This window comes from Hakea prostrata, chromosome 11 (genome assembly GCF_041222555.1).
Source record: "Hakea prostrata isolate BN-2017 chromosome 11, UWA_Hpros_2, whole genome shotgun sequence".
Lineage (NCBI taxonomy): Eukaryota > Viridiplantae > Streptophyta > Magnoliopsida > Proteales > Proteaceae > Hakea > Hakea prostrata.
This window is the reverse complement of record NC_142610.1, coordinates 24,268,078-24,286,675: the sequence shown is the minus strand read 5'-3', so window position 1 is coordinate 24,286,675 and position 18,598 is coordinate 24,268,078. Positions and strand designations below refer to the sequence as shown.

The following is an 18,598-nucleotide window of genomic DNA, read 5'->3' as shown; positions in this document are numbered from 1 at the left end:
ATTCTCATATGAAAGTGTAAATGGGAAAAGAAGAAATAGGAATAGAGCTAGAAAGATATGAGATCTTTACAAAACTTTTCTCAAAAAGATAAGTTAGAAATAAATCATTTTCATACATGTGAGAAGTAGTTCAAGGTTTAATGGGTTGGCAATGTCAAGTTTATCATGAATCGCAGTTGGCCTATTTCATCAGTCATCGCTATTGAAAGCCCTTACTAACAATGTCAACATCCATGATAAAATTTTCGATTACTCTGTCTTAATCTCTCACCACCACATATTCAGAATATTACACCTTGTCAGCATCTAAAGGTGGAACTTTAGGGAGCATAGCATCACGATAGAATTATCTGATACCAATTTGATAACGTTGGTCTAAATTATGACAAACTACAAAGTGGTATCAATAATTTTTCTTAAATTTAACATCAAATGATTAAATCACTACAAGTCATAAACTTAAAAGAAGTCCAAGTATGTATTTTTTTCCATTGAAGCCGACAAAATATTAGGTTAAATGCACATTCATTATATGGAGTGGGTGATCCTGTTATAGCTTATTCGCAGCAACCATTATTTAAGGGCATGTTTGGTTACATGAATCCAAAGATTTGAATCTCGGATCGATTTATCCCGTTTGGTTGTTCTAGTTCATCTTCCTTTTCTACGGCGGTTTGGGGGGTCCGGTTCAAAAACTTACTGCCTCCCGTTTTCTCCTTTTTTCTCTCCGTTTAATCTCGATATTTGAAATCTCCAAACTCATGTAACCAAACAGGCCCTAAAGCATTCCCAATTCACTTCATTAGTCGACTCTTTTAAATAATGATACAAATCTCCTTTCATTAGTGGGTCCATTCATAATTCAGTTCTTTTTTTTTTTTTTTTTTTTTAAAGTGAAAATTCAGTTGTTAAAGTAGCTACAAAGGGGTATAGGAATTATAACTACAGACAATGAACTAATTTAAAAAGGCAATCATCTTTGTATTATAGAACCATTGCTTTATCTTTAATCTTAGAAATTTATAGGGACAAGAACAAAACAAGAAACCCTGGATAATTATCTCCTCAGTGTCTTTTTGTGATATATCCATGCTCAACTAAACATTACTCACTAAGTCAATTGAATCATGATTACAGTGAAGTGTATATAATTTGAAGACTGATCAGATAAATAGAGCAAAATTGCGAGAAAAATGGTTTTGTCCCTACAAGAGAAGTTATCTGAGCACAAAAAAGTTACCAGTTGATTAGTTCAATTATTGAGCTTTGGGTTCCATTCATATGTCACTCATAAACTGACATCAATTAAGTATAGGGGCAGAGATCTTTCCCTATCTCACCAACCCATCAACCTCAAAGAATCTGGGATGGGCTGGCTGGCTTGCCAAGTTTCAAACCTGAAAGTATGCTTTGGGAGATTAATGATTCAGAGGATGACCCTTTCTATGGCTGAACCTGATTGGTGCAGAAACAGAGTAATATAAACTACACACCAAGAGAAGGAATAGATAAAGAAAGATAATCTAATAAACGGAAGAGGGGACAGACAAAGGAGAACCACCAATTGCAGAGAAAGGGACTTGTACACCAAATATAGGCCACACAGCAAACACTACTTAAGTTACACACCAAGGGCTCCTTGGCACACTCGAAACCATTGGGAAGTCGGGAAACATAATCCTCATTTGCACAGATGGGCAACCAAGGGCTAGGGAATCAGCTAGGCCGTCTTGAACCCTAGAAACATAAGAGAACTCCTGGTTTTCAGCTGCACCATCTTGGATCAGCTGGATGGCTTCCATCGGGTCAGATGCTGGATGCGAACAAACGCCATGCCAATAGCAGTGTGGTAATTCCATCCTGCATAGCCTCCAATTCACCTAAAAGATAGGAAGGCATGTTCACATAATCAGAGAAGGGGAGGAAAAGAAAAAAAAATCCCAGCATGAAACCGAAATAGATTTCAAACAGAGGTCTATCTGCGATTACCATCTTTAGCCAACAACAAGAAGACTGAATCAAAACTAAAATTGACATAAATAACTCCAATTAATACAATTAGTCCAGACGATTGCACAACGTTCCCCAATAACAGACATACACTGGAAGCTTCAGCAAATAACCATTACTTAGAAGCTAAGATCAAGATATTTCAAAAATAAAATCAGCATCCACTGGAAAAATCACCTTATGACAGACTTTAGCAACTGGGAATTGGTTGACAAATCCGTGCGGAAGAGAATAAGGAAGATGGAGGCACCGCCACAAGTTCATTAATTTATTTGGAGGGTGTGTAATCAAGCCTTGGCAACAGGGGGAACTGCCTAAGCAGAGGATGCAAAATGGAAGGCATATATAGTGTGGAGAAGAGGAGACTGCCGAGCACGCTCTCATCGACTGTACTATCACACTGCGGTATGGGTGGCCTCAAACTTGGGGTCTGAGATTCAGGGATGATCAGGAGGTTTCTTTGGACACCTGGATTGGCGAATGGGAGCATTATGCCACTATTGGGAAACAAAGGTATAAGGAGATTCAATTGATGGCAACCTCCCCCTTCGATCGGTGTACAAGTTAAACTCTGCTGCATCCTCATTGGAGGATAGGAAGAAGGGTGGCTTGGGTGTAGTGGTGCTGAGGAACTGGAGACGTGAGCCCCTGTTAGCACGCTCGATAGCAGCTTGAACCAGATCTTTATATTAAGCTTCAACCACAAAAAAGCCTTAAAGCAGAGTTGTGTTTCTACGCAACATATACTTAATAAAGGTATTTGGGGAATATAAAGGTATTTACTATGATAACATATAGAGTTTTTTTTCATGCTGCCCCACTTAAATTGGGCCAAAACTCTTGACTGCCCACTTAAGTGGCAAAAATTACATGCTGCCCACATTAGCCCTTTTTCAAAATTATAACTTTTTATTTTAAACAAAGCCTCACTTATTTTTTTCAGATTTACAAAAAAAACGCCCTTGCACTCGATTCAACGAATTTGTAGAAGGTATGTTGGATCTTAATCTTTGTTCAGCTGATTTCACCTGTAATGAAGACGAGATGATGATGGACAAGCTTCTAAGAAGATATAAAAACCAGAAAAAATCCCAGCATCTTCCCTAATCCTAAATCCCAGCCTAGGTTTTATCAGCAATAGACAAGATAATACTTACAATGGTGATAAACCGAATATTAATCAGAAGATCTGGTCTTGAACTCGAGCTCAAGTACTCCTCTGCTGAAGTGCTCTTCACAATAAAACAGAATGATACTCTATTTTTCACAAGAACCCTAATAAGAGAGAGAACAAGCAGAGCCGAGAAAAGTAAAGCAACTAATCCTTCCTTTTCATCAATTTCAATTGAATCCAATGGGTTTCAATTTCTGTGAAGAGCATTTGAGAGTTTCTTCTTCCATTTCAGATTAAGAACACACCAGCTTCACAAACCAAAACGCTAAGGTTCATCATAGCCATTTGGACAAAAACCTCCACTGCTGTTCTTAATCTCAGAGTGATTTGATTGGCAGAGACATTACATTTGGTTTAACCAGATTGAATAATAATAATAAGTCTGTGTAAGTGCATGATTCAGATTACCCTAAAAAGGGGGTATGCATCTTTACTATGTAAATAGGGTTGCTCAACCCCATCACCGGCCCACACACCAGACAAATATGGAGATTTCTTTTAAATGCTTAGCGACTAGCAGTTTCAGATCGAAGCAGAAAATTTTCATTTTGTGGACCAAAGATACTAGCATTTTTAGATGGTTAGTCCAAGGGTTTTAGAAGGTCAAACTATAGAGTTGATTGCAGAGGTCACAAGGTGAAGATGGGAGTCACTCCGGTGCCCTAATGGTTGCAAACGAAGGCTGAGAAGGAGGCTTGCTGTTGCAGACAAAGGCTGAGAAGGACAGTTGGAGAGGGTTGCAGAGACAGCTGGAGAAGGGGAAGGGAAGTTGCAGAGGTAGAGAGAAGGGGAAGGCAAGTGAAGAGAGAGAGACGATGGGAGGGATAGAGTACAGTGAGTGAGAGGGGCATTGTGGTCATTTACATGGGTGAGGGGTAGTATTATCCATCAACAAATGTGAGGGGCAAAATGATCATTTCAATTTCAAAGTTAACAGAACAATTTCAAAGTTAACAGAAAAGTAACAGCAGGTAACTTGTAATTCTGAAAAGGGCCAGTGTGGAGAGCATGTAATTTTTGGCCACTTAAGTAGGCAGTCAAGAGTTTTGGCCCAACTTAAGTGGGCAGCATGAGAAAAACTCTAACATATACTTTATAATCGGGGAATAATGGGGAAAATTTATTAAGTAGTTATGATTTGAAATTGGTTTCTTTTTTAAATGTTTTGGAAACAAGAAGTCTATTAATGTTCTTTAATTATGACATTTTCTTTACCAACATTTAATAAATTATGAATAAGGATGTCATTAATATTAGTCCCCTTATTAATTCCACTAATAATCTAGTTCATGATAGTAACATTTTTCGTTTGAGAGTAACATATATTGGGTGTATTTAAATAGTAAGGAAGTAAGGCCTTACCAAATTCCAATTGCCAAGACTACCCATTCCAAAGAATTGATTAGTTGACCCATACATCAACATATATCTGAAAAATGGAAACCCTTAAATAAATTAGTTGTGTAATAAGATCTCTCAAGGGACAAATATAATATAAAAAACTAATATGAATTTAGAAAGCAACCAAGTGTGATCAATTAAAAAGACAATTGAAGCAAGTGACTATAATTTAGAAGCAATATGGGTAAGTTACCTACAAAAAAAATTTCCTTTCGGGAGGGGGGGGTTTGTAAAATATTTAAACAAGACAAACTAATGCTGGATTACTGTTCACTTATCCAACACTTAAGTTCCATTTTGGGTTTAAATTTGCACAGTGAAGAGGTTTTGGGTATATACCTTTAAGGATTCATTCTGCAACTGTTCATTGCTTTGATTAGGTTTCACCCAAATGACCCAGGTTTGCTTGCTTATATATATGCTAGAGTTCAGTTAGTCCCAAAAGAATCACATTAAAAGAGTAAAAAGAACTTCAGATGTTTAAAAGACACTATCGATGCTTGGATTGTCATAGCCTGAAGATAATATATTAAACTCAGGTACTAAGACGATGACTTAGCACAATGTGGAACAGAGTCCAAAAGAACTCTAAAGAAATTATCCAGTCTTAATAGGAAAAGCTGTACATAAAGGGAACTTATACCTCTTCTCCTTCCCCCCTACTATTTTAAGTTTCCCTAGGGTTCCATGACTTGCACCAAAGCCAGTGCCAGTGCCAATGCTTCCCAAATGGAGGTGACAGGACCTTCCTATTTGGTTTGGCTACTATAAAGGGTCATTTAGACCCTTTGGACTGTGGTCCACACCAAATTTTTTCCCCCATATGCCAGTATTAGAATTGGATCATTTGTAAGGGTAGTTTAGGGATTTCCTTCCATATCTTAGAGTTTAGGATTTTATTCTATTTCCCTATTTTATTTGGGTTTATTTTACAATGACTTTTTTCCTTTTAAGTTGTTAGCCAGTAGCCACCATAGAGCACAATATGTTGAAATGAGAGAAAAAAAGAAAAAAAAAAAGAGGCTTTGATTGCTGTTCTCTCTCTCCTGGCGGAACTGCTTCTCTCCTCTCTCTTGCAGGTAAGCATCTTCTGCCAAGCAACTTCTTTGAGTCCGAAAAAAACCAGCATTCTCTCTTCTAGGTCCGGCAGTTTTCTGTGCCTGATCTTCTTTCAACCTTGTCTTGTCTTCTCTCTTTTTCTTCTTTTTCAAAACCATACAGCACTCTGTTGCTTCCTGCAGAAACTTCTTTTTTTCCAGCTCCTTTCTTCTCCTACACTGCAGCTAATTATATTCTTTTTTCTTCTACCTATCGACACCCTTGGCATCTCTTCTTTGCTTCTCTTCTTTCCTGCTGTTACTTTTCTTCTTCTTCCTTATTCTATCCTTATCTGTTGACCCTCACAGCGGCACTTTTCTGTCAGTATCCTTTTCTAATTCCTCCTCCAGTTCCCCTTTATTTTCTAGCCTATCTTCTGCAAGGGGTAATTCTCTTAACACCCTACAAGGCTACAACTATCTAGCATTCATCTTTGTTACTGCAGCCCTTTTCTGCCGATTATATTGTTACTGCAGCACTGTTCCTGGCAGTTACATACATATTTTCTGCTACATCCATCTTGCAATCCTGCTTTGCTGCCTTCTTGTTCGACATAAGAGTATCTGTTGATGCCTTGTTGGTTAGTTTGGGTTTAGAAGTGTGAGTTTTCTTTTGTTTCTCTACATTACATGTATACTTGCACCTATATTGAATAAAGTTTATCATATTATGACTTGCTGTAAAACCTACAAGGACCGAGAAGGCTAAATTGCTAAAATTAATTTTGAAAGTAAATTTAGGATAAACTAATTAAATCTGAAAATAAAAGATTTAAACTAAAAGCAATGGATAAATCTGAACTAGCAAATTGGAAAACGGTAGAGAAATATGTGGGAAGGTCTATATTTAGGATTCAAATCCCCAATGATATTTTAATTAAATTGGTCCAACCCTTTAATTTTATCACGACCACAAGCTTGATAAATTCTCAAGAAAGTAGCAAGTACAGTTCATCCTAGGCATAGACCATCACAACACTACTGACTTGGCACCCCTTCCATCCTTTTCTTCTTTGTTTTGATTCCTGACCCCACCCAAACCCAATACCTAATCCCTTGAGGTCGTAAATCCCTAAAACCTCAAGTCCAGGATCCAAAGGCACTTGAACTTAACCAAACAGCCATCCATCAACAACTTCCAAGGTTTAGGGAACTTAATCTCGGTCATAAACCGTACCTTTCATTCTTGTTTTGACCCAAATAGAAACCCTAAACAGTTTTAGCCGAAATTCTCTAGAAACTTCAATCATTCTCAACAGCATATCCATTTAAGATCTTGGATTATTGGCTCTCATCAATTGAGGCCACGTCACCGTGAAGTCGTGGCTATATGATTTTATAATCCCTAAACTACGCTCAGTCTTAAGTAAGTTTAGCTTTCTTGTCCTCAAGTTCAAATGCTTTACCTACTCCACAATGGAAGATTCCAACTTGCAATTCCAATTTCCCACCAAAAGTTAACTTTTCCTTGATCAAGCTCACATCAAGGAATTGTCCAATGGAAACTTTGTTCTCCAGCTTCTCTTTTTTCACCGTTTCTTATCCCTGTGTGTTATTCTATTCCTATATCTTCTGCTCTGTCTCTTCCTCCTCTTCATATACCTTTCAACCTCTTCTTTGGCTTCACCTCCATCATCTTCTTCTTCTACTTCTTTGTTTTACCATTCCCTGCCTCTCTAGATCTCAGATCTCTAGGCCAAATGCAACTCTGCTTTATCCTGGATTTCTAGTGCCTCTTTACCCTCTTCCTCCTTTTTGCTTGCGAACCCAGATTGTTCAATGTTACATGGGGATTGGTGTTTGTGTCTGACTCCAGGGGCTTTGGGTTTGAAGACTAGGTTGCACTTTCATGTCAAGGGTTTTATCCCTAAGGGCTGTCATGCCTCTTGGATGTCATCAGTAGCGTTGAGGCTTCTACAAATTTTGACCTAGAGAGTCTAGGCTTTAGAGCCATTGCCGATCTGGAACTCCCCTTGTCTGTCCGTTGAAGAAACTTGCATGGGTCTAAGCACACTGTGTCAACATGATCCAGGTGGAGAAGGTGTTTTTCTTTGGCTCCTTTGGATCATGCATTCTCTAAGATGATCTGCAATAGAAGCTTTGTGATGCAAATCCATCCTCTAGTTAGGGTGCTTAGACTTGCTGCCCTGCCATTAGAAGGTCAGGTGAGGCCGCTAGGCTTGTTGCCGCAGCACTTCAAGTCGTTATTGTTTTCCCATGCCTCATTTTTTTCTTTTTTGTGTGTCACTGTTAGCAACTCGGTGGCAGTTTAGTAGTTCTGCCCAATTTTAAGCCAGGGACATCAACGTTATTCAGGTTATCAGTTTGCTTTTTTGAAAATTTGTGAATGAAAACCAGAAGTCATTATTTAAGGTCTATTTTATTTTCCAGCTTTTAATTCATGTAATGCAGATCACTATTAGGCTGGCTTAGTTAATTAGAACTAGGTTGGCTGGTGTCATTTTCTAAGTCAGTTTGTAGGCCCCAATTTCACTAGGATTTCTTATTTAAGGCTGAAAATGCCCCCTATTGATTGGAGTAGACTACATCTTTTGATTATTATTAATAAAAGTTACTCTCTCAGTTTTGATTCCCCTTTGAGAGTATGCTTCTGCAGTGTTTGTCTGTTCAATTTGAAAGGTTTGAAATTGAAGAACAATTAAGGTCTCTAGTGAAGTCAAACATAAAATTTTGCTACTGCTGAAAGGACTGCCTTCTACAATTCCATCTGCATTCTGCACTAACCTCAATTCTAGCAAAAACAAATCCTGACCCTAGAATTTGGTTACATCACTTACTTCTGTTCAGTGTTCATACTCTTCCTTGATTTCCCTTTCAATTTCTCTCATCATTTTGAGAGCAGCTCGTCGTATTGCATCTTTGTTTGCTCTGCATATTAAAATTATATTTCATTATTGTCTTTTAGTTCACAAAACATAAACATACAAACAGCACGATGATTTTTACACTGACCCTTTGCGTAGCCTGTGGCATTTCTTCTGATGCTCCTTAGCACGTTCTACTTTGATCAGAGGGATCACAGCAACCTCGTAACACTTCTGGCACATGATGGCATCTGTTCAATATAACAATGATGAGCTACAATATCATTCAATGATCAAATTTGTATTCAATGAGGATCCTTCTACAACTTTTATAAAAGGCTTACAAATAAATACCTACTCTGAAAAGGAAGGTCTAACTCAAACTAATTTGGAAGTCCTAATTATATTATTATACTTATTAAACATAGGTTGGTCTTAAATTGAACCATGGGTTCGACTGGTTCATTCTTCGACATAGAACCTAAGTATGAAAGCTAGTTCCAGAATATATGCATAGGAAGCCCAATTTGTTGGTGAACTCATGTTGTTGCTCCGCAATAATTTCAAGGAAAAGATGTCTTAGAACTTAGTAGTCATAGGCTGCTTCTACTTAATTCTTTTTATTCGTTTGACCTGGTCTGAGTTGGTTCATGTGGGCTAAGTCTTGGGTCAGTATAAATTATCATGTGACTATCAGACCATCAAATCCTTGGTATCTAAGTGACCGGTGGATGCCACACACTCCATGCATGGATACCCATATCCATTCCCGTTAAAAAACCAAATAAAAAATTTAATTGTGGGACAATAGAGTTCAGCTTGATTTAATTAAGGGTCCAATTTAACTTAGGGTGGGAGTCTCCTTCGCTTTCAAATCAATAATTGTTAGTGATTTGTTAGGGAAACCTTGCAAGGCCGCAAACTATATTATATAAAACCCTTCTATATGAATAAAGAATGGAAAAGAGTTCAGAAATTTTCATGTTCAACTTAATTGGTTTCTTTACTGCATCGTTGAGGTGTTTGAAACCCAAGATTCTGGTGTTTAACATGCAGCCCCTAACCCTTGATGTTTCAAATCCTCGCAAGGAAAACACTTTGGTGCTTAAAATCCAAACTTTCTAGAAGATTCATTATCTTCTTCAACTGCCCAACCACCATTGACAAGGTTAGACCTCACCCCCTTTCCCCTTTCCTTAATCTTCTTCTTTTTCATTTTATTTTGTTTTTTAAGTTTAGAAAGCAGCCCATTGACTTGTAAGAGTTCAACCTACCTTTGTTCCCTTTAACAAGCATTGAATATCCCCATTTGAAATCCACCCCTGGCAGCCGATAAAGCCACCATTGAAGGACCTCCATTAGAGGTGAAGCTAAAACTAAGTTTATTTGCCTAGCATCATCCTCCATAAACCCCTAAATAAATTGGCTGGTCAGATTTCAAGAAGTCTAACAGCATCTAGTTCAACTTGAAACACCAAGCAAACAACAGCCCAGACTTGAAACACTAGGCTAAGGTCACTAGTGACAGACTGGAGAAGGTGAAGCCAATTTACCATATCATTCAATAGGCAAATTTGTATTCAATAAAGGTCCTTCTACAAGGTATATATAAAAAGGCTTAAAAGTAGATACCTACTCTGAAAAGGAATGTCTAACTTAACCAACTCAGTAACTCGAACTGATTTGGAAACTGAAATAGACTCAACAATGAATTCCTAATTATATTCTACTACTTAGTCATAGGCTAGTCACATGCTTAGTTAAACTGGACCAGTTGTTCAACTGGTTCATTCTTTGACACAAAACTTTCAGGTATGAAAGCTATTTCTACATACATATGCATAGGTAGCCCAATTTTGTTCGACTTGTGTTGCATCTACACAATAATTCCAAGGGAAATAAGTCCAAGAAGTAGTAGTAGGCTGCTTACACTTAGCTTTGGACCCGGTCTGAGTTGGTTCAGATGGATTCAGATTTGGATCAATTTAAGTTATTATGTGACCCAATAGACAATCACATGACTTGGTCTTTAGGTGACAGTGGATGCCACTCTCTCCATGCATAGGGTGGATGGGTTGTGTTCTGTTTTGATTTATTTAATTACAATGTTGGTTAGATTGTATTAACTGGTACCCACCTCCCCATGCATATATGATGGGTGGTGAGTTAGCTTGTTTCGAAGTTTTTTTTAGTTGTTACTAGGAATTAGGAGTTTGTTGGGAGGGACTCAGGAGTTGGTTACCTAGTAACTCTTTCCCAATCTGGAGTTGGAGTTGCTTATGGGTCTAGAATCGGGCTAATGCTAAGATCTGAATCGAAACTTAGCCAAACTTGCTGTCTTCGAACAAGGGCTGTGGGGGTTACTTTGATAGATGGAGTGGTCCAATGGCTTTGTAGCTCTAAGGACTTCATAAATTGGGAGGAAGGATCTGACCTTAAATTTAAGTTTCTTGGGGGAGTTCAAATATTGAAGAAAATAAGGAGAAGAGGTGAGAGCAAAGGGGGATTGGGTGTAGGCTGCTTGATGCCTAGGTGGAGGAGCATTGTAAAGTTTCGGATCGGATGGGGTGTCTTGTTGAAAGCTGTCAATCAGACACAGGTTGATCTCACCTAGAACCTAAGAAGATTCTTCAATCTTGGATCTTCTCTGGCCAAATGAACAGAACTGAAAGTTGCAACAGTAAAACACACAAAAATGCGATTGAGGCTTGAGAGACGATTAATTATGATCCGGACTGTAAATTCTCCCATCGGTTGGGGGCCTGTCTATAATAAAATGAAAGGACTCATAGTTGGATGGGGACCCCGAAAGAGATGTAGGCTAGGAATTAGATAACAGCAACTAAATAGGTCTCATAGTTGACATTTACAACTTACAAGGACTCATGGACCCAAATGGTGGGCTTCTTGTTGAATTTAAAGGCTGTCTTTAGTGGATACCTAAAAGAACTAGACTGATCTTAAGGTTACTAAACTGCCCCTATCAAATTGAAAATGACAAAGCTGATTAAAGAACTACAAGTTGTTGGTTTATGGCTGGGAAGAAAACCTAGGGGCTTCACCTAAGCTTTTTAAGGGCTGGCAGCAAGTCTGAGGGCTCATTAGGAGCTGGATCTAGAATGTGATCTTCCTCTTTGAGACTCTTGTGCACACTCCAATTAGCTACCAAGAATGTTTTGGGCCTAAACAGGAGCCTTCGTAAGGTCTGGGACATAACCATCTACCACTTGTAACTGCTGGGCAGTATTTCTTGATTCGCCAAGCTTCCAATGGCTAGGGAATCCATCCCGCACCCTTCCCAAAGTCAGGGAAGGCCCTACTGATTTGGCTGCATTGTATTGTTCTAGGTCTTTCTCTCATCTTGATGAGGTGTTCCAGTTCTACCACTGAGGTGGTGGAAACTTTTTAAGAAAATTCCCTTACATCCCTGATATAAAGTTTCCTCCTGGAGAATTTTGCATCACGGACTGCCTACTCAAGAAGTTGTGAGTAGACAGTCTAAAGCTGATGAGATGTGTGTTCTTTGTGGATTTAATTCTGAAACCATTTGGCATATCGTCTTGGTTGTCAAATTCTGAAGCAAATCTTTTTTTGCCCCCCCCCCCCCCGGGGGATTAGATAAGGGTGTCAATAAAACCCTACTGGCCTGGCCCAAACCCACCCTAAGACCAGCCCAATTCCAGCCCCATTTTTTCAACCTGAAAGAGCTTTGGTTACAAAATAATGAGCCCCCACAGGGTCGGGGTTTACCCCTCCGGCCAACCCAGCCCAAGTCAACAGACCCTATGTTAGTTTAATTAAAGTTATACGTAAGAGTTATTTAATACCAACATAATATATCAACACATTGTTGCTTAGTTGGTAAGACTAATAGTTTTCAACAAAAAGGTCATGGGTGGGGTTCTATTTCGTGCTAATATTATTATCCATTCTGTTTCCCACTAAAATTAGGTCAGAGTCAAGGTTAATCAAGGCCAACCCGACTCTATCGAGGTTAATCAGGGCTGGCTGGATTGGTAGGACCATGTCAGGGTCGGGTTAAGGTTGGGAATTTTTAAACCCTGACAAGGTTGGCTTGGGCTTGGGTTTCAATTTCAGTCTCTAGGGTAGGGTTAGGGTTCAAGGCTGGCCCGGCCCACCGGCCAAGTGACACCCCTAGGATTAGATTGGAGTTTTTGGATGCTAACTCTATGTTAGATTTATGCATTAAGCTGTTCTTTTGAGTTGTTCCTAGGGATTAGGAGTTAGGAGTTGGTTACCCAGTGATTCTTTTCTAATTCAGACTTGAATTGTTGTGGGCCCAACAAAGGGCCAATGCCAAGATCTGAGTCCAAACTAAGCCAAATTTGTTGTCTACGAACAAGGGTTGTAGGGGTTGTGTTGAGAGACAGACTGACAGAGTAGTCCAATGGCTTTTAGCTTTAAGGACTTATTTGGATCAATTGGATATAGATGGATTTGATAAATCCTACCTTTTGGGAGGTCATAGAGTGTAATTAGGGAATAGTGGTCAATGGGTTTAGGGTTGTGACTTGCAAGAATGGGCTGAAACTTACAAGGTAATGTGGTAATGACTTATGGATATGATCCGCCAAGTTTGGTTGAATTTGGACGGTTATATTGGAAGTTATGAATTTTTTTTTTTTTTTTTAGGGTTTCAGGGAGTTCATAGATTCAAGGAAGTTTTATATTTTGAAGTTGAATGGTCAAAATGGGGTCAAACTAGAATTAATGGTGAATAGGGAGGGGAATTATGTGCCTGAAGTTTGGTCAGATCTAATGGTTAGAGTGGTCTATATCTGACCTTAAATTTTAAGTTTCTTAGGTGAGTTCGAAAACTGAAGAAAATAAAAGAAGTGAGAGCAAAGGTGGATGGGGTGTAGGTTGCTGGATGGATAGATGGAGGACCCATACCCATATAACATAGCAACCACCGTGACCATAACTTAACGCCTCTCTATTAATTATCTGGGCAAGCTCCTACAAAACTCCACAACCAAAAATTTTGGATGGAAAGGTTCATAGATCATGACAATGGGCCAGCTGCTGGTAGCAGCATTTGAGTTACCAACAAGGCCATAATGCAACTAGGAGCAGAGACAATTAGGAGAAATCCCATGCATCTAAAGGACTAAACTAAATAATGACTTAATCAAGAATCTAAACTAGCAGAAAGTGGATGAGGTGGTCGATGTATCAAAATACCTAGGTAACAAGGTAGCCATGGGTTGTCATATGGAGCCTTCTAACAAAATGCTAGTCCTGTTGTTTAGTTGTCCCTTCTCGAAATAACCACATTTAACACAATAGATAATGTATCACCAGCTTGTTTAGTCAGTAACACCTAAGCTGCCCGTGCTAGATTACATGATTTAGAGTGTTTCATTCAAGAAATTTGTGAATCACCACAAAAGATAATTTTCATTGATGCTCTGCTATTTTGTTGAACAAAAGAAGGAAGAAATAGTTACTAAAATAAATGACAGCAGCCAATCTTGGAAGGCTGAAAATGCATGGATACGTACACAAAGCATGGCCAATGATACAATAAGAGATGTTTTACCCCCAAATTAATGTTAGAGGATCAACATTCCTCCTACAAAATTGTGCATAATAGAGCACTCATTTTGTAAAAAGTCATGACGGTAGTCCCCACACTGCTACGAACAAATAAAGTTAAAATTCTTTCATCAGAACAATGCATAAAAGTACAAAAGAATAACTAGAAAGAGAAAGGGGGGGGGGATTTACTATGCAAACAAACAAATGATTCCACATACAACAAAAGCATAACCTTATGACAATAAAATGGATTTGGCCAAAAGGAAAAAACATGATTCCACTTATGAAGCAGCAAACGCTAAACTAAATAAGTTTGCAAACTAAAGGCATCAGAAAAGGAAATGCAAAGGCATAGATGCACAGAAGGGAACAGAGAACATGCCATAGATAGAATACCTTTTAATAACAAAACCACGGTGTGTTTGTCAATTCGTGAACCAGAAAAAATAACGGGGAAAAGTAGAACCACTAAAATATCCAGAAAGACTCCTGTAAAAGAATGAGCCAAAATGCAAACAAATCAACCACTTAAAAATCTTAAAAAAGAATAAGCAAAGTTGCATAAGCCCACACTACTATGGTCCAAGAATGACACTTACAATTGAATTCTTCACCTTAGGAGGCTAGGCAGGAGCTCATCCACCATTCAAGAATGACAATCCAGTTGCACCGAGGACCCACTTGAGAAGCAAAATGATGATTTGCCTACAGACTCATATTCATTGTGTCCTCATGACCATATTAAGATGAAAATAGCAAGAGACGGCCATTAGGTTGTTCATTTCTAGGTCCTATAGAATTGGAGACGTAATCAAATCCAAAAGAATTTGTATTTTTTTGAGGCAAAATATTTACTCTAATGACTGCTGCTCAAGCTTTAAAGGCTCACTTAACTGAATAGGGTTTACATGCTTTGGAAATAAACCACGTTTAAAAATGCCCTCTGATATTAAACTAGCTTCTTTTAGAAGTCCTGAACTACACAATCCATTCACCAGTGTAGTATAGGTAACCTCATCCAACAGTACACCTCTATGAGACATCTGATCACATATCTTAAAAGCCTCTTCCATTTTCCCTTCTTTACAAAATCCCCATGTCAAGCAATTGTATGTGACAGCATCTGGGACAACACCATGATCCAGCATTGTTTCTAGAAGCTTTGTTGCTTGTCCAGTGTCCCCTATTTTGCAATAGCCATCAATCATGGCAGTGTAGGTGAACTTATTTGGATCTACACCATATGAAACCATTTCCTGTAAAACATTACATGCTTCATCCATTTGACCTAGCTTACAATACCCACTAAGTAATGTAGTATAACAGAAAACTTCTGGTCTCAAGCCTTCCTGTCTCATTTCATCAAAAAGGTTCTTTGCCTCATCAACACGGCCAGCATGGCACATCCCATGTAGTAATGAAGAGTATGTAACTACAGTCGGTGAGATGCCCTTACTCTTCATTTCATCACGAAGCCTGAAGGCCTCCAATACATTTCCATTTCTACAGTGTCCTTTAATGAGAATATTATATACAACAGAATTCAACCCCAAATTTTGGGAGACCAATTCATTAAAGAGACTTTGAGCTTCCTCCAATTTTGCAGCTTTGCAATACCCATCAATCATTGTGCTATACATTGAAAGATCAGGCACCAAACTATCCCTTTTGCATTCATTCCAGAGTTCAGACGCTTCCTTCATTTTACCCATATCACACAGACCTTCTATCAGTGCATTGTATGTGAACATATCTGGCTTATGTCCTCGCTTAACCATGTCTTCCCGCAGCTTAAAACCCTCATCTACCTTTCCCTTCTTGCAACATCCTAAAATAAGTGTATTGTATGTGATCCTATCTAATGCCAGGCCTCTCTCAAGCATCTCTTTAAGAAGGCAAACGCCCTCTTGCATTAGACTTGATTGACAAAGTCCATGGATTAATGCATTTGATGTTATTGTGTTGGCTGAGAAACCTTTCTCCAATAGCTTGTACCAAATTTCAACTGCATAAGAATGATTTCCTGTTTTACAGAGTCTATTAACCATCATGGTCAGAACCGCATCATTGGGCCTCAAATTCCTTAATATCATCTCCCTGAAGAGCCGAACTGCAGAATCTAACCTAGATTTTGCACATAGCCAATGAATGATAGAATTAAAGGTATGAGGATTAATAGAAAGCCCTCTGGATAACATATCCTCCAAAATATGCTCAGCTTGCTCCATCTGACCCACTTTGCTCAAACCCTTAATAAGTGAATTATAAGTAACTGAATTTGGATTGAGTCCCTTGGACACCATCTCATCCCTTAACTTATAAGCTTCACCAATATTTCCCATTTTGCAATGCCCATCAATCAATGTGTTATAAACAACATCATTCGGTTCAATTCCTTTGGAAGACATTTCTTTCAAAAGACAATTAGCATCATCCAACTTCTCCAATTTCATCAGGCCATTTATAATAATGCTGTAAGTAATAAGACTTGGAATCAAACCAAAATTAACCATTTTCTCCTTGAATCTAAATGCTTCAGTTATATTGCCTATCTTACATAGTCCATGAATGATGCAATTATAAGAAACTACATTGGGAGGAACTCCCAACTCCTCCATTTTTGAGAACACCAGGGTAGCTTCTTTGACTTTCCCATCTTTGCATAATGCATTAATTGCTGTACTATACGAATAAACATCAGGAGAAACACCTTGACACATTATCAAGAAAATCTCATACGTCCACTTGAACTCATTTGCCTTCACAAGCGAATCCAACAAGAAATTACACGTCTTCAAAGATGGAAAAAGGCCCTGACTCGTCAAGAACCTAAAGACATCAAGAGCACACCCCAAGCCCACAGATTTAAACTGAGTACAGTATACATGAACCAACAAATCAAATGTTGAAGCTGCCACCATCGATTCAGATTGAGAATTCAACTCCAAAACAGCCCGGGCAATCTCTAGATGCTTGTCCTTCGGGTTCTCAAACAAAGCAGGCACCTTACCATCGATCAAACGGATCAAAATCAATCGAGCAGGTGGGAGAAGATTCGACCCAATAAGGATATGAATGAGATAGCAATAAGATCTAATCGAGAACCGAAAACCAACTGACTCAGATGCGAAATAGAAAAACTTTATAGTGGTATTTGGATTGACGGATGATTGGATATCAGAAATTAGGCGCTCAAATTGATGAGGAGATAAACAAGTAAGGATTTCTCTACACTTAGAGGAGTTAAAAGATGGTTTAGACAAGACTGATATTACCTTATCTACAAAGCTTTGATCATATCGTGGCAATGGTGAAGACTCTTGGGATGGCTGTTGCTGCTGAGCTATGGAAATCTCGTGTGATAAAGAACGGACCAAAGACAATGCCAAACAAGGCCTTTTTGTTTCAATGGCAGTAGCGATTCTTCTCAAATCCATAGGAGAGTTCAGGAGGGAAACAAGAGTTGCAGAGATTTGAATTTTAAAGAACTACGCCATCACCAAAACAAACGAGATTCGAATGAAAAACCTAAAAATATTCCCAAACTCGTTAACAATGGCGTTGTTTCCATCGAGTCCGGATCCTCACCCCGTCGGGGAGCACAGACTACTCCCCGACGGCTTTCTAACCACACAAACACATGGGGCCCACAGGTGAAAAACACTTTTTGAAAAAAATAAAAAGAACTTTAAATTTTCACCTGTGGGCCCACGTATTTGTGTGGTTGGAAGCCGTCGGAGAGCAATCTGTGCTCCCCCGACAGGGTGAGGATCCGGACTTGTATCCATCAACCAAACTTAATAACTGTTAGGCAACTTGGCATCACCTCTGCCGCAAAGTCTAGGGCTGCAACTGGACGGGCTTTTGCAATCCCAAGCCTAATCTGAGCCCGTTCCCGCCCTAGCCCTAATTCAGGGCCAAGGATTATTGTCTCTAACCCTAAGTCCTAATTGGCCTTAATTGAGCCAAGCCAAACCCATTGCTGGCCTAATTGGGCCTAATTGAGCCAGATCGGGATAGGTTGGCCTTGACCCTGATTGACCATATATTGGCCCTAACATTAATTGGTCCTATTCTTGAACCTAAAATATCAAATGTAAATTCATAAAATAATAATAATTAAAAATATATATATCACAAGTAAACTAAAAATAAAATTCATAGAAATATAAAATGATTCAAACTCATATAAAATGATAAAATAGCCAATAAGTTGATAGTGTTGCTTTAAACATAAATAAATTCATTATCCATAATGAAATATTGAGCTCTGAAAGTCTCCCTTTGCTATGGTGATAAAAAATTGAAAACCTCTCCCATTACTTTGGTAATGGAAATTGAAAGCCTCTCCCATTGATATCCTTATTCAACAAAAAAAAAAATCCATATTCAAAATTTTGTTAACAAGTAAATCAACAATAATTTAGTATTGATATTTTTTTCGTAGTTAAATAAAATAATATTTTAGTTACAAATATAGTTATCTGTTCTTAATAAGTTTTTTTTCTTGAAATATCACATTGGAGGCA

General features: G+C 38.5%; 1 protein-coding gene across 2 annotated transcripts; it reads right to left on the bottom strand.

Moving 5' to 3' along the window:
- Nucleotides 1-885: 885 nt before the first annotated feature.
- Nucleotides 886-17,645, bottom strand: LOC149001049 (uncharacterized). 2 transcript variants are annotated; one of them, XM_089140020.1, is made up of 6 exons: nt 14,669-17,645; nt 14,466-14,558; nt 8,656-8,758; nt 8,481-8,571; nt 4,547-4,613; nt 886-1,880 (listed from the first exon to the last, which is right to left on the bottom strand). In XM_089140020.1, the coding sequence occupies exon 1, from the start codon at nt 17,504-17,506 to the stop codon at nt 14,921-14,923; it is 2,586 nt and encodes an 861-aa protein (XP_088996146.1). In that variant the 5' UTR covers nt 17,507-17,645; the 3' UTR covers nt 886-1,880; nt 4,547-4,613; nt 8,481-8,571; nt 8,656-8,758; nt 14,466-14,558; nt 14,669-14,920. The 2 variants fall into 2 exon arrangements, with proteins under 2 accessions (XP_088996146.1, XP_088996147.1); XM_089140021.1 differs by having other exon boundaries at nt 14,684-17,645.
- Between the last annotated feature and the right edge of the window lie 953 nt (nt 17,646-18,598).

Coding starts and splice junctions, on each gene's coding strand:
- LOC149001049 (XM_089140020.1), bottom strand. CDS start 17,506: ATGGATTTGAGAAGAATCGCTACTGCCATTGAAACAAAAAGGCCTTGT.